General features: G+C 40.4%; 1 protein-coding gene across 12 annotated transcripts in view; it reads left to right on the top strand.

The window, feature by feature from the left end:
• PALS2 (protein associated with LIN7 2, MAGUK p55 family member) overlaps nucleotides 1–13,353 on the top strand; it is a 165,054-nt gene that overhangs the window by 78,025 nt on the left and 73,676 nt on the right. Inside the window, exon 1 of one of the 12 annotated variants that reach the window (XM_061414340.1) lies at nucleotides 11,503–11,626. The exons of 10 other annotated variants lie outside the window; for them this stretch is intronic. Coding sequence is in view for 1 of the 2 variants with exons in the window: in XM_061414332.1 (XP_061270316.1) it covers nucleotides 12,186–12,276 (91 nt within the window). In the remaining variant the exon portion in view is untranslated. Of the gene's footprint in view, nucleotides 1–11,502; nucleotides 11,627–11,877; nucleotides 12,277–13,353 lie in introns of those variants that run through there. One more of the 12 variants, XM_061414332.1, reaches the window with a different exon arrangement.

Below are 13,353 nucleotides of genomic sequence, written 5' to 3'. Positions count from 1 at the left end.
AATCTCCCCACCCTCTCCCTCTCCCACAGAGTCCATAAGACTGATCTATACATCAGTGTCTCTTTCGCTGTCTCGTACACAGGGTTATTGTTACCATCTTTCTAAATTCCATATATATGCGTTAGTATACTGTATTGGTGTTTTTCTTTCTGGCTTACTTCACTCTGTATAATAGGTTCCAGAGGCCTGTATTTTCTTTTTGATCTTCTGTCTGGATGATCTATTGTTGAAAGTTGGGTCTTAATAGCCCCCACAATTAATGTATTATTGTTGCTTTCTCCTGTTATGGTTATTAGTATTTGCCTTATATATTTTGGTGCTCCTTTGGGTGCATATTTACAATTGACTTATCTTCTTGGATTGATTCCTTGACCATTATGTATTGTTTTCTTTATCTTATAAATCTTTATTTTAAAGTCGTCATTTTTCTGATAACTGTGTCGCTACTCAAGTTTACTTTTGATTTCCATTTGCATGGGATACCTTTTTCCATCCCCTCAATTTCATTCTGTGTGTGTCCTTAGATCTGAAGTGATTTTCTTATAGATAGCATATATATGGGTCTTGTTTTTGTCTTTATTCCACTTGTCTATGTCGTTTGGTTGGAGCATTTAATCCACTTACATTTAAGGTAATTATTGATGTGTATGTTCTTATTGCCATTTTATTAATTGCTTTGGATTTGTTTTTCTAGCCTTCCTCTTTTGTCCTCTTGTGATTTGATGACTAACTTTAGTGTTATGTTTGGATTCCTTTTTCTTTTTTGTGTGTATATCTAGTAGATTTTTAGTTTGTGGTTACTAGGTTTTGATATAGCTGTCTATATATCAGCAAGATTGTTTTAAGTTGCTGGTGTTTTGATTTCAATTGCATTTCTAATGCCCTGCATTTGTGTTCTCTTCTCACAGTCATTGGTTTTGATACCATATTTGTGTGTGGATGACTTCCTACCATTATGTTTGCCTTTACTGGTGAACTTCTATTAAATTTTAATAAAAATTTTTATTTTATGTCTTTTTACTGAATGATATTGTAAAAAGTTAGAAATATGTTTCTGTGTAAGTAGTGCTTCTGTAAAAGCTTGCCATTTTAGTAGACTAAACATTGAAAAGGTAGCATTTCTATCTTTGTGGCTTATTATACAGTTTGTAGAAAGTTAATAGCTTTAAGATTATTGCTTTGTAAACTATACCATATTTATCTGATTCTGTTTTATATGGAAGTTTTATTTATAAATAACAATATATAACTTGAAAGTGAAAGTGTTTAAGTGTTAGTTGCTCAGGTGTGTCCAACTCTGTGCGACCCCATGGACTATAGCCCATCAGGCTTCTCTCCATGGAATTCTACAGGCAAGAATACAGGAGTGAGTAGCTATTTCCTTCTCCAGTGGATCTTCCCAATCCAGGAATTGAACCCAGGTCTCCTGCATTGCAGGTGGATTCTTTATTGTTTGAGCCACCAGGGAAGCTCATATAACTTGAAAGCAATTCTTTATTTTTGGTAACAGAAAAATGTTACATTTTTGTGATTGAAACTCTGTTACTGAGAACTTGTGATGTACCACACTGTGGGCTAGTTGCTGAGAATATAGATTTGAACAGGACAGATAAGATTTCTGTGCTTATTACTTAAGAGTTTAGAAAGAAAATTATACAGTAAATAAATACTTATCAACATCATTTGTTTTATCAGAGTTATAAAGCTTAGACTACTACAAAAATGTGCATTAGAAGAATTCACCCTAATTGGAGCCTCCAAGGACATATAGGAATTTTGCTTCTGAAGGACCTGTATGAATTAAGTTCACAAAGGTGATGTTAAGTTAGGAGTTGTTTACATCAGGACAGGGGAAAGATTGTGGTGGCTAAAGCCACAAAGGTTGGTGCAGATTGTTGAAATTAGCAATATATTTTAAAGACTTAGAGGCCATATAATTTACATTGTAATAAATATCTTGTGGGTGAGAGATGTGTATGTGTGTATGTGTAAGAAGCTCTTGTGTGTGTATATGTACATATGTGAATGTGTGTAGGAAGCTCTTATATAGTCTGGGCAAAAAATGATGATAGCTAGGACTCATGATGGGAAGAAATTTTTTGATTGCAGAAATATTTAGGAGGTGGAATCTACTGCTTCCTTTACTCCAGTTCAGTTTCTCTTCCTATCACTTCCAAACTTTCAAATATTTTTGCTATTTTATTTCTTTTCTTCCCTCTTTATTCTTATGGGTTAAAAAAAAAAAAAACTTTATTATTACTTTGCTTCTGTTTTAATAGAGATTCTAGAGGGAAAGACTATAAACTTAAGTAGTCAATCTACCATATCTAACTGAAGCCTACCCCCCAATGATTTGAAATGTCACCTTCTGCATATATTAAATCCTATTTAGCTTGTCAGGATTTCTCTGTTACTGTGCCAATACCACACCAGTTTAATTTATAATGTTTTTATATGTGATAGCACCAGCACCTTCTTTACACGTGATTTTTTACAAACATATTGGCTGGTTTTACATATTTTCTCTTTCAAGTAAATTTTAGAATAGCTTTACCACAAAATCCTGTTGGAATTTGTTAGGATTTATTCATTCATTTTTTTCGTATGAAATGTTTTGGAGAGAATTAATATTTTTATAGAATTGGATTGTCCTATGCCAGAACATGGTCTCTTCATTTATTTATTTTAAATATCCTTTGTGTGTGTGTGTGTGTTAGTTGCTCAGTTGTTTCCGACTCTTTGCGACTAGAGAATGCCAGGCTCCTCTGTCCTTGGAACTCTCCAGGCAAGAATACTGGAATGGTTTGCAGTTCTCTTCTCCAGGGGATCTTCCCTACCCAGGAATTGAACCCAGGTCTCCCACATTAGTCAGGCACTTTACCATCTAAGCCACCAGGGAAGCCCAAGTATCCTTTAGTATATTTTATATTTATTGCGTATCTATCTGAACATTTCTATTTTAGCCTTATTTCTTATTTGTAAATTTTGTTGCTGTCGTGAATGTAGTTTCTTTCTCTCAGTGATGTTTTTTAATTGGTTTTTACTGTTATTTAGAAAAACTTTTGATTTTTCTATATTGCTCTTGTGTCTACCAAGACACAAGTCAAACTCTTATAACTTCAATAATTTTTCAGTTGATTCCTTAGTCTTTCTCCTAAGTAGATAGCTATAACCTGTGTATGTTTGTTTCTTTTGTAACATCTTTCTACGTTGATTAAAACATTCAGTAGAGATTTCAAAAGTAGTAATCTTAAGGAAAGTTACGACCAACCTAGATAGCATATTCAAAAGCAGAGACATTACTTTGCCAACAAAGGTTTGTCTAGTCAAGGCTATGGTTTTTCCTGTGGTCATGTATGGATGTGAGAGTTGGACTGTGAAGAAGGCTGAGCACCAAAGAATTGATGCTTTTGAACTGTGGTGTTGGAGAAGACTCTTGAGAGTCCCTTGGACTGCAAGGACATCCAACCAGTCCATTCTGAAAGAGATCAACCCTGGGATTTCTTTGGAAGGAATGATGCTAAAGCTGAAACTCCAGTACTTTGGCCACCTCATGCAAAGAGTTGACTCATTGGAGAAGACTCCGATGCTGGGAGGGATTGGGGGCAGGAGGAGAAGGGGACGACAGAGGATGAAATGGCTGGATGGCATCTTGACTCGATGGACATGAGTCTGAGTGAACTCCGGGAATTGGTGATGGACAGGGAGGCCTGGCGTGCTGTAATTCATGGGGTCGCAAAGAGTCGGACACAGCTGAGCGACTGATCTGATCTGATCTGAATCTTAGTGGATATTCTTGTCTTGTCCTTGACTTTAATGGTGAAGCTTCTGACGTTTCTCCATTAAGGATAATGCTTCGTACAGATTCTGATATAAAATTATTCTGGTTTTCTTCTAGTCATTTAATGGTAAGATTTTCTTTGGCGCTCAGCCTTCTTCACAGTCCAACTCTCACATCCATACATGACCACAGGAAAAACCATAGCCTTGACTAGCCGGACCTTTGTTGGCAAAGTAATGTCTCTGCTTTTGAATATGCTATCTAGGTTGGTCATAACTTTCCTTCCAAGGACTAAGTGTCTTTTAATTTCATGGCTGCAGTCACCATCTGCAGTGATTTTGGAGCCCAGAAAAATAAAGTCTGACACTGTTTCCACTGTTTCCCCATCTATTTCCCATGAAGTGATGGGACCGGATGCCATGATCTTCGTTTTCTGAATGTTGAGCTTTAAGCCAACTTTTCACTCTCCACTTTCACCTTCATCAAGAGGCTTTTTAGTTCCTCTTCACTTTCTGCCATAAGGGTGGTGTCATCTGCATATCTGAGGTTATTGATATTTCTCCCGGCAATCTTGATTCCAGTTTGTGTTTCTTCTAGTACAGCGTTTCTCATGATCTACTCTGCATATAAGTTAAATAGACAGGGTGACAATATACAGCCTTGACATACTCCTTTTCCTATTTGGAACCAGTCTGTTGTTCCATGTCCAGTTCTAACTGATGCTTCCTGACCTGCATACAAATTTCTCAAGAGGCAGATCAGGTGGTCTGGTATTCCCATCTCTTTCAGAATTTTCCACAGTTTATTGTGATCCACACAGTCAAAGTCTTTGGCATAGTCAATAAAGCAGAAATAGATGTTTTTCTGGAACTCTCTTGCTTTTTCCATGATCCAGCGGATGTTGGCAAGTTGATCTCTGGTTCCTCTGCCTTTTCTAAAACCAGCTTGAACATCAGGAAGTTCATGGTTCACATATTGCTGAAGCCTGGCTTGGAGAATTTTGAGCATTACTTTACCAGCGTGTGAGATGAGTGCAATTGTGCGGTAGTTTGGGCATTCTTTGTCATTGCCTTTCTTCAGGATTGGAATGAAAACTGACCTTTTCCAGTCCTGTGGCCACTGCTGAGTTTTCCAAATTTGCTGGCATATTGAGTGCAGCACTTTCACAGCATCATCATTCAGGATTTGAAATAGCTCAACTGGAGTTCCATCACCTCCACTAGCTTTGTTCATAGTGATGCTTTCTAAGGCCCACTTGACTTCACATTCCAGGATGTCTGGCTCTAGTCAGTGATCACGCCATCGTGATTATCTGGGTTATGAAGATCTTTTTTGTACAGTTCTTCTGTGTATTCTTGCCATCTCTTCTTAATATCTTCTGCTTCTGTTAGGTCCATACCATTTCTGTCCTTTATCGAGCCCATCTTTGCATGAAATGTTCCTTTGGTATCTCTGATTTTCTTGAAGAGATCTCTAGTCTTTCCCATTCTGTTGTTTTCCTCTAATTCTTTGCATTGATCACTGAAGAAGGCTTTCTTATCTCTTCTTGCTATTCTTTGGAACTATGCATTCAGATGTTTATATCTTTCCTTTTTTCCTTTGCTTTTTGCTTCTCTTCTTTTCACAGCTATTTGTAAGGTCTCCCCAGACAGCCATTTTGCTTTTTTGCATTTCATTTCCATGGGGATGGTCTTGATCCTTGTCTCCTGTACAGTGTCATGAACCTCATTCCATAGTTCATCAGGCACTCTATCTATTAGATATAGGCCCTTAAATCTATTTCTCACTTCCACTGTATAATCATAAGGGATTTGATTTAGGTCATACCTGAATGGTATAGTGGTTTTCCCTACTTTCTTCAATTTAAGTCTGAATTTGGCAATAAAGAGTTCATGGTCTGAGCCACAGTCAGCTCCTGGTCTTGTTTTTGCTGACTGTATAGAGCTTTTCCATCTGTGGCTGCAAAGAATATAATCAATCTGATTTCGGTGTTGACCATCTGGTGATGCCCATGTGTAGAGTCTTCTCTTGTGTTGTTGGAAGAGGGTGTTTGTTATGACCAGTGCATTTTTTTGGCAAAACTCTATTAGTCTTTGCCCTGCTTCATTCCGTATTCCAAGGCCAAATTTGCCTGTTACTCCAGGTATTTCTTGACTTCCTGCTTTTGCATTCCAGTCCCGTATAATGAAAAGGACATCTTTTTGGGGTGTTAGTTCTAAAAGGTCTTGTAGGTCTTCATAGAACCGTTCAACTTCAGCTTCTTCAGTGTTACTGGTTGGGGCATAGACTTGGATTACTGTGATATTGAATGGTTTGCCTTGGAAACGAACAGAGATCATTCTGTCGTTTTTGAGATTGCATCCAAGTACTGCATTTCGGACTCTTTTGTTGACCATGATGGCTACTCCATTTCTTCTGAGGGATTCTTGCCCGCAGTAGTAGATATAATGGTCATCTGAGTTAAATTCACCTGTTCCAGTCCATTTCAGTTCGCTGATTCCTAGACTGTCAACATTCACTCTTGGCCATCTCTTGTTTGACCACTTCCAATTTGCCTTGATTCATGGACCTGACATTCCAGGTTCCTATGCAATATTGCTCTTTACAGCATCGGACCTTGCTTCTGTCACCGGTCACATCCACAGCTGGGTATTGTTTTTGCTTTGGCTCCATCCCTTCATTCTTTCTGGAGTTATTTCTCCACTGATCTGCAGTATCATAGTGGGCACCTACTGACCTGGGGAATTTCTCTTTCAGTATCCTATCATTTTGCCTTTTCATACTGTTCATGGGGTTCTCAAGGCAAAAATACTGAAGTGGTTTGCCATTTCCTTCTCCAGTGGACCCCATTTTGTCAGGTCTCTCCACCATGACCCGCCCATCTTGGGTTGCCCCACGGGCATGGCTTAGTTTCAGTGAGTTAGACAAGGCTGTGGTCCTAGTGTGATTAGATTGACTAGTTTTCTTTGAGTATGGTTTCAGTGCGTTTGCCCTCTGATGCCCTCTTGCAACACCTACAGTCTTACTTGGGTTTCTCTTACCTAGGGCGTGGGGTATCTCTTCACGGCTGCTCCAGCAAAGCGCAGCCATTGCTCCTTACCTTGGACGAGGGGTATCTCCTGACCGCCGCCCTTCCTGACCTTCAACGTGGAATAGCTCCTCTAGGCCCTCCTGCGCCCGCGCAGCCACGGCTCCTTGTACGGCTCCTTGTACGGCTCCTTGTACGTGGGGTTGATCCTCCCGGCCACCGTCACTGGCCTAGGGCGTGGGGGCGTGGAGTAGCTCCTCCCGCCCACCGCCGCTGGCCTCGGACGCGGAGTAACGCCTCTCGTCGCGGCCCCTAACCTCGGACGCGGGGTAACTCCTGTCGTCGCGGCCCCTGACCTCGGACGTGGGGTAACTCCTCTCAGCCGCCCCCCACCCGCCCCCCCCTCCCCGACCTCGGACGATGGGTATCTCCTCTCGGCCGGCACCGGCACCCCCACCCCCACCCCCACCCCCCCGACCTCGGACACAGAGTAGCTCCTCTTGGCCTTTCGTGCACCGTCACAGTCTGGTACTCTGGGCCGCTGCCCCTGACCTCATTTTCCATTAGGAATATTAAATTTTATTTCTTGTATTTGAAGCATTGAGGGTGGTATACTGTCATATATATTAAATTATATTATATATTTTAAAGTTAAACTGGGCTTCCTAGGTGGCACTAGTGGTAAAAAAACCTGCCTGCCAATGCAGGAAACGTAAAAGACATGGCTTTGATCCCTGGGTCAGGAGGATCCCCTGGAGGGAGGGCATGGCAACCCACTCCAGTATTCTTTCCTGGAGAATCCTGTGTATAGAGGAGCCTAGCAGGCTACAGTCCATGGGGTAACAGAGTTGGACATGACTGAAGCGACTTCTCATATATGCACGCACAGTGTTAAATTATCTTTACATTACTAGGGTAAACTGTGCTTGTGTGTTGTTATTTTTTAAGACATTGTTAGATTCATTTTGCTAATATGTTGTTTGGGATATATGCATATATACTCATATGGAGTTTAGTATTAATATATACTTTTTATTGAATTTTGAAATCCATATAGAACTCAGAAAGCTTTTGATCTCTTCCTGTGTTTTGCTTTAAAATGTGAATAAATCTCTTTCTTAAAGGTTTGGTACAACTTATTCTCAAACCTATCTAGGCCTAATGTCTTTTTTAAATGGTAGATCTTTGAAAACCTTTTGAATTTCTTCCATTATGATCTGTTTCAATTTTTACCTTTTTCCTAAATTTCAGTAATTGACATTTCACTAAAAAATCCTTGCTTGACTACATTTTTAAATAAAGTTGTTCATTGTGTTTTCTTTTATATCTTATGCCTGCAGTTATTTTTTTGTTACATTTCCGAAGTTATTTGTGTCTTGTCTTTTATTAGTCACACTAGCCAAGTATCAGCCTTTTTTTTATTTGCCTTTTGAAACAGCCAGTGTAATGATCAGATCTATGGCTATTTTTTTTTCCTCTAGGATTAATTTCTGCTTTCCCTCTTAATTCCTTCTCCTAGTTTTTCATGATCCATAACAGGTTTTCCATGCTTTTTCTCTCATTGCCCTTTCTAGTGGGAAAATTCTTCAGTTTGATTCTTGCAATCCCCACTCCTAACCCCGCCCCCCACACACTAATTTAATTTAATCTTGTTCTTTCTTTGGCTCTTTCTTTTTTCTTTCTCCCACCCTCCCCCCCTTTTTTTAAATAACCTCCTAATAAGAAGTAAGCCTGTTTCTTTGGCAGTTAATGTTTCTTGAAATTCAGTTCAGGTAGTTCAGTCGCTCAGTCACGTCCAACTCTTTGCGACCCCATGAACCGTAGCATGCCAGGCCTCCCTGTCCATCACCAACTCCCGGAGTCCACCCAAACCCATGTCCATCAAGTAGGTGATGCCATCCAACCATCTCATCCTCTGTCGTCCCCTTCTCCTCCTGCCCCCAATCCCTCCCAGCATCAGGGTCTTTTCAAGTGAGTCAGCTTTCCGCATCAGGTGGCCAAAGTATTGGAGTTTCAGCTTCAGCATCAGTCCCTCCAGTGAACACCCAGGACTGATCTCCTTTAGGATGGACTGCTTAGATCTCCTTGCTGTCCAAGGGACTCTCAAGAGTCTTCTCCAACACCACAGTTCAAAAGCATCAATTCTTCAGTGCTCAGCTTTCTTTATAGTCCGACTCTTACATCCATACATGACCACTGGAAAAACCATAGCCTTGACTAGATACACCTTTGTTGGCAAAGTAATATCTCTGCTTTTGAATATGCTATCTAGGTTGGTCATAACTTTCCTTCCAAGGAGTAAGCGTCTTTTAATTTCATGGCTGCAATCACCATCTGCAGTGATTTTGGAGCCCAGAAAAATAGTCTCATTGTTTCCACTGTTTCCCCATCTATTTCCCATGAAATGGTGGGACCAGATGCCATGACCTTAGTTTTCTGAATGTTGAGCTTTAAGCCAACTTTTTCACTCTCCACTTTCACTTTCACCAAGAGGCTTTTTAGTTCCTCCTCACTTTCTGCCATAAGGGTGGTGTCATCTGCATGTCTGAGGTTATTGATATTTCTCCTGGCAATCTTGATTCCAGCTTGTGCTTCTTCCAGCCCAGCGTTTCTCATGATGTACTCTGCATATAAGTTAAATAAACAGGGTGACGATATACAGCCTTGACGTACTCCTTTTCCTATTTGGAACCAGTCTATTGTTCCATGTCCAGTTCTAACTGTTGCTTCCTGACCTATATATAGGTTTCTCAAGAGGCAGGTCAGGTGGTCTGGTATTCCCATTTCTTTCAGAATTTTCCACAGTTTATTGTGATCCACAGTCAAAGGCTTTGGCATAGTCAATAAAGCAGAAATAGATGCTTTTCTGGAACTCTCTTGCTTTTTCGATGATCCAGCAGATGTTGGCAATTTGATCTCTGGTTCCTCTGCCTTTTCTAAGACCAGCTTGGACATCTAGAAGTTCACAGTTCATGTATTGCTGAAGCCTGGCTTGGAGAATTTTGAGCATTACTTTACTAGCATGTGAGATGAGTGCAATTGTGTGGTAGTTTGAGCATTCTTTGGCATTGCCTTTCTTCAGGATTGGAATGAAAACTGACCTTTTCCAGTCCTGTGGCCACTGCTGAGTTTTCCAAATTTGCTGGCATATTGAGTGCAGCACTTTCCAGCGTCATCTTTCAGGATTTGAAATAGCTCAACTGGAATTCCATCACCTCTACTAGCTTTGTTCGTAGTGATGCTTCCTAAGGCCCGCCTGACTTCACATTCCAGAATGTCTGGCTCTAGGTGAGTGTGAGTGATCACACCATCGTGATTATCTGGGTCGTGAAGATCTTTTTGTACAGTTCTTCTGTGTATTCTTGCCATCTCTTCTTAATATCTTCTGCTTCTGTTAGGTCCATACCATTTCTGTCCTTTATTGTGCCCATCTTTGCATGAAATGTTCCCTTGGTATCTCTAATTTTCTTGAAGAGATCTCTAGTCTTTCCAATTCTGTTGTTTTCCTCTCTTTCTTTGTGTTGATTGCTGAGGAAGGCTTTCTTATCTCTCCTTGCAACTTGGTGAGTTACATTCTTGCTTTTAGTTTTCATGTTTAGTTATTCTTGTTTTGTTGATATTTTTTTGAAGGGTATAGATTAAATATATTAATTTTTCTCTAGTTTACTTAGGAATCCCATTTGTATGTCATTGAATCTAGCTTCTGATTAGAGTCCATCCTCTTTAATAGAGGAGGAGGAGTGAAACTTGTAGGAAACTTACCTTCTGAGTTTTGGGACTTTCCTTTCTTCCTGGAATCTCTGAGTAAAATGGGACACTTCCCTGCTTCTCTGGATCCAACTCAGCTTTGTAGCATTCTCACTATATGAAACAGCTTTCTGTTTCATGTATTGAGGTTTTATGTGTAAGAGTTGCCTTATGGTAATCCATGTTAGAGTGCTTATTATAGATCTAATTAATGTTTTAATAGTTTATAAGGTTAATTCTCTCGCTGCTCCTTGTTATAATTTTTGCATATTTTCTTGTGTATCTTTGATATGCTTTTAGGATGACTTAATTAAAAAGAACTATTTTATTTTTTGATCATGTTATTAGATCACTAATTTATAAGCCAGTGAATTGGCTTGTTAGGGGCAATTGTTTCTTCACACTGTCCAATAATATCCCAACAAGTGAGGGAGATGGGATTATGCCAGGTATTAGAACATTATTTATTTTATTCACAGCAGAGTATGAAATGAAGGTGTCAGGGCAGATGCTTTCAGGTTTGACCTCCTGGTGCAACTAGAGCACCAGGGTGGATTGTTGCACCCGCACTCACCACTTCACCTAACCTCCTCACCAGTTTCTCTCTGCCTTTCCTGCCTGTCAACTCTGAGACACCCAAAACCCAGTTTTCATTCAAAAGGGGAAGATAGGGAAAATTCCAAGACCCCTCACCTCAACTCTCACCATTGTGATTAAATAACCTGGAACAGGGTAGGTAAACTAAGTGAGAATTTTTTGATAGGAACATTAAGAATGACATCTGAATTCAACTCCAGAAAAGAGCTCTACCAGGAGACAGTAAAGCCTTATCAGATGTTCTGAAACTGCTCATAAGAAAGTGCTAGAGAGTGGTCCTCTAGGTATGAGCTCTAAAAGGTCTGGACTCAGTGGGGCTTTGGCTGGTCCAGTCTGGGCCTTCAGAATCCAATGACCTGGGCTGCCTGGCAAGCACAATGCAGTTGGTCTGTCTCAGTCTTCCGTGAGAGTCCTTCAGTTCCATCACAGAATGCTCCCCAATGTGTTATACAGTTGACCCTTCAACAGCACAGGTGATTAAGGCCACCCACCCTCTGCACAGTGGAAAATCCCTTTATACTGTCTCTGCAGTTCCGTGTTGGCAGACTCAACTAGCAACAGATGTTTAGTACTCTAGTACATATTTCTTGAAAATAATCCACATATAAGTGGACCTGAGCAGTTAAAATCCATGCTGTCCACTGTAGCTTCCTTCAAGATCTTCGGTTTGAGAAGCATATGTTTACTCTTCTCACTGTAGCGGAGGTGTGTCACCTGTTGGTTGTTGGGCCACTGGGTTAGGTTTTGGCTATTGACTGGTGGTGTGCTGAGAGCTCCCACTTTGAGATTTGACCACAGGCACTAGCTCAGTCAGGGCCTCCTGAAAGTTTTGGTACTCTTTCTGGCCACAGAAAGAGTCCTGTGTCCCATAGGCTGTCTCGACATCCAGCAAGGTATCAGTGAGGGCTTTGCATATACCCTTGAAAAGAGTGTTAGTGTTTCAGAAGATGTAGCAGATGGGATCCAAAAATCTTGCCCATTAAGGAATAAGGATTCTGGCTGTCAGCTTGAAGTAGGTTTTCAGAGACACAGATGGTGGCGAGGTTTCATCCTGTGCAGATAATTGTAGCAGTTCTGACTTCCAGCTGTAGCAGTCTTGGACCATCCTTCATGAGGAGGCAAGGTTTGTACTTGATATCCCAGAGTCTGGGATACTCAGATATCATCTCCTCTTTGAAGTCTTTGGGGGCATGAGGCCTCTAGGGATATGAGGTCAATTTCAAGATTTCATTATGAATCTTATGATTTACTTTTTCACAAAAATTAATAGCAGTACACATACCAGATTCTTGTCAACCTTAACCAGCACACCATTCACCCAGACTGGCTTCCCTAACCTGTGCTGAACTGCAGCAGTTTACCCTACTACCCTGCCTCCTCAGCCCAAGTTCCCTGGAGCTCACCGTCCAGGTCATTTTCCTAGTGAATCGGGGGAAGACCAAGCCAGGATTAGCCTGAAAACATGGTTATTTAGGGGATCTATGGTAGTTTTATTAAGTGAAAGTGAAAGTCACTCAGCCGTGTCTGACTTTTTGCAGTCCCATGGACTATACAGCTCATGCAATTCTCCAGGCCAGAATACTGGAGTGGGTAGCCTCTCCCTTCTCCAGGGGATCTTCCCAACACAGGGATCGAACCCAGGTCTCCCACATTGCAGGTGGACTCTTTACCAGCTGAGCCACCAGGGACGTCCAAGAATACTGGAGTGGGTAGCCTAGCCCTTCGCCAGGGGATCTTCCTGATCCAGGAATCAAACCAGCATCTCCTGCATTGCAGGTGGATTCTTCACCAACTGAGCTATCAGGGAAGCCCAGTTTTATTAAAACTCTATTAAATATAAAAATTAGTTTGGGAATGTTTGGCAACTCTAGATTCCCTTTCACAACATGGGATATGACTGGCTTATAAGTTTTTGTTTAGATTTCATATATTAAAAAATCAGTAACAACTTATAAAGATCTTCAAAATAACCAAGGATATATTTCACAGTCTCTGCCACTTTTCTTTCTGTTTAATTAAGCATAAAATACAAAAATTTAAACATCTCAAGAACCAATATAAAAGATATATTAAAACAAAATCTTCTATACAACTGGCAGTTTTAACACCAGCTAGATGTTTGATGATATTAAGGAATTATTGTTATTTTATTAGATGTGCTAACAGTATTGTTACATTATTTTAAAAAAAAGAGTCCTGA

This window comes from Bos javanicus, chromosome 4 (assembly GCF_032452875.1).
Source record: "Bos javanicus breed banteng chromosome 4, ARS-OSU_banteng_1.0, whole genome shotgun sequence".
Lineage (NCBI taxonomy): Eukaryota > Metazoa > Chordata > Mammalia > Artiodactyla > Bovidae > Bos > Bos javanicus.
Note: the sequence above shows the minus strand (reverse complement) of the source record. Positions and strands in the feature narration are given on the sequence as shown.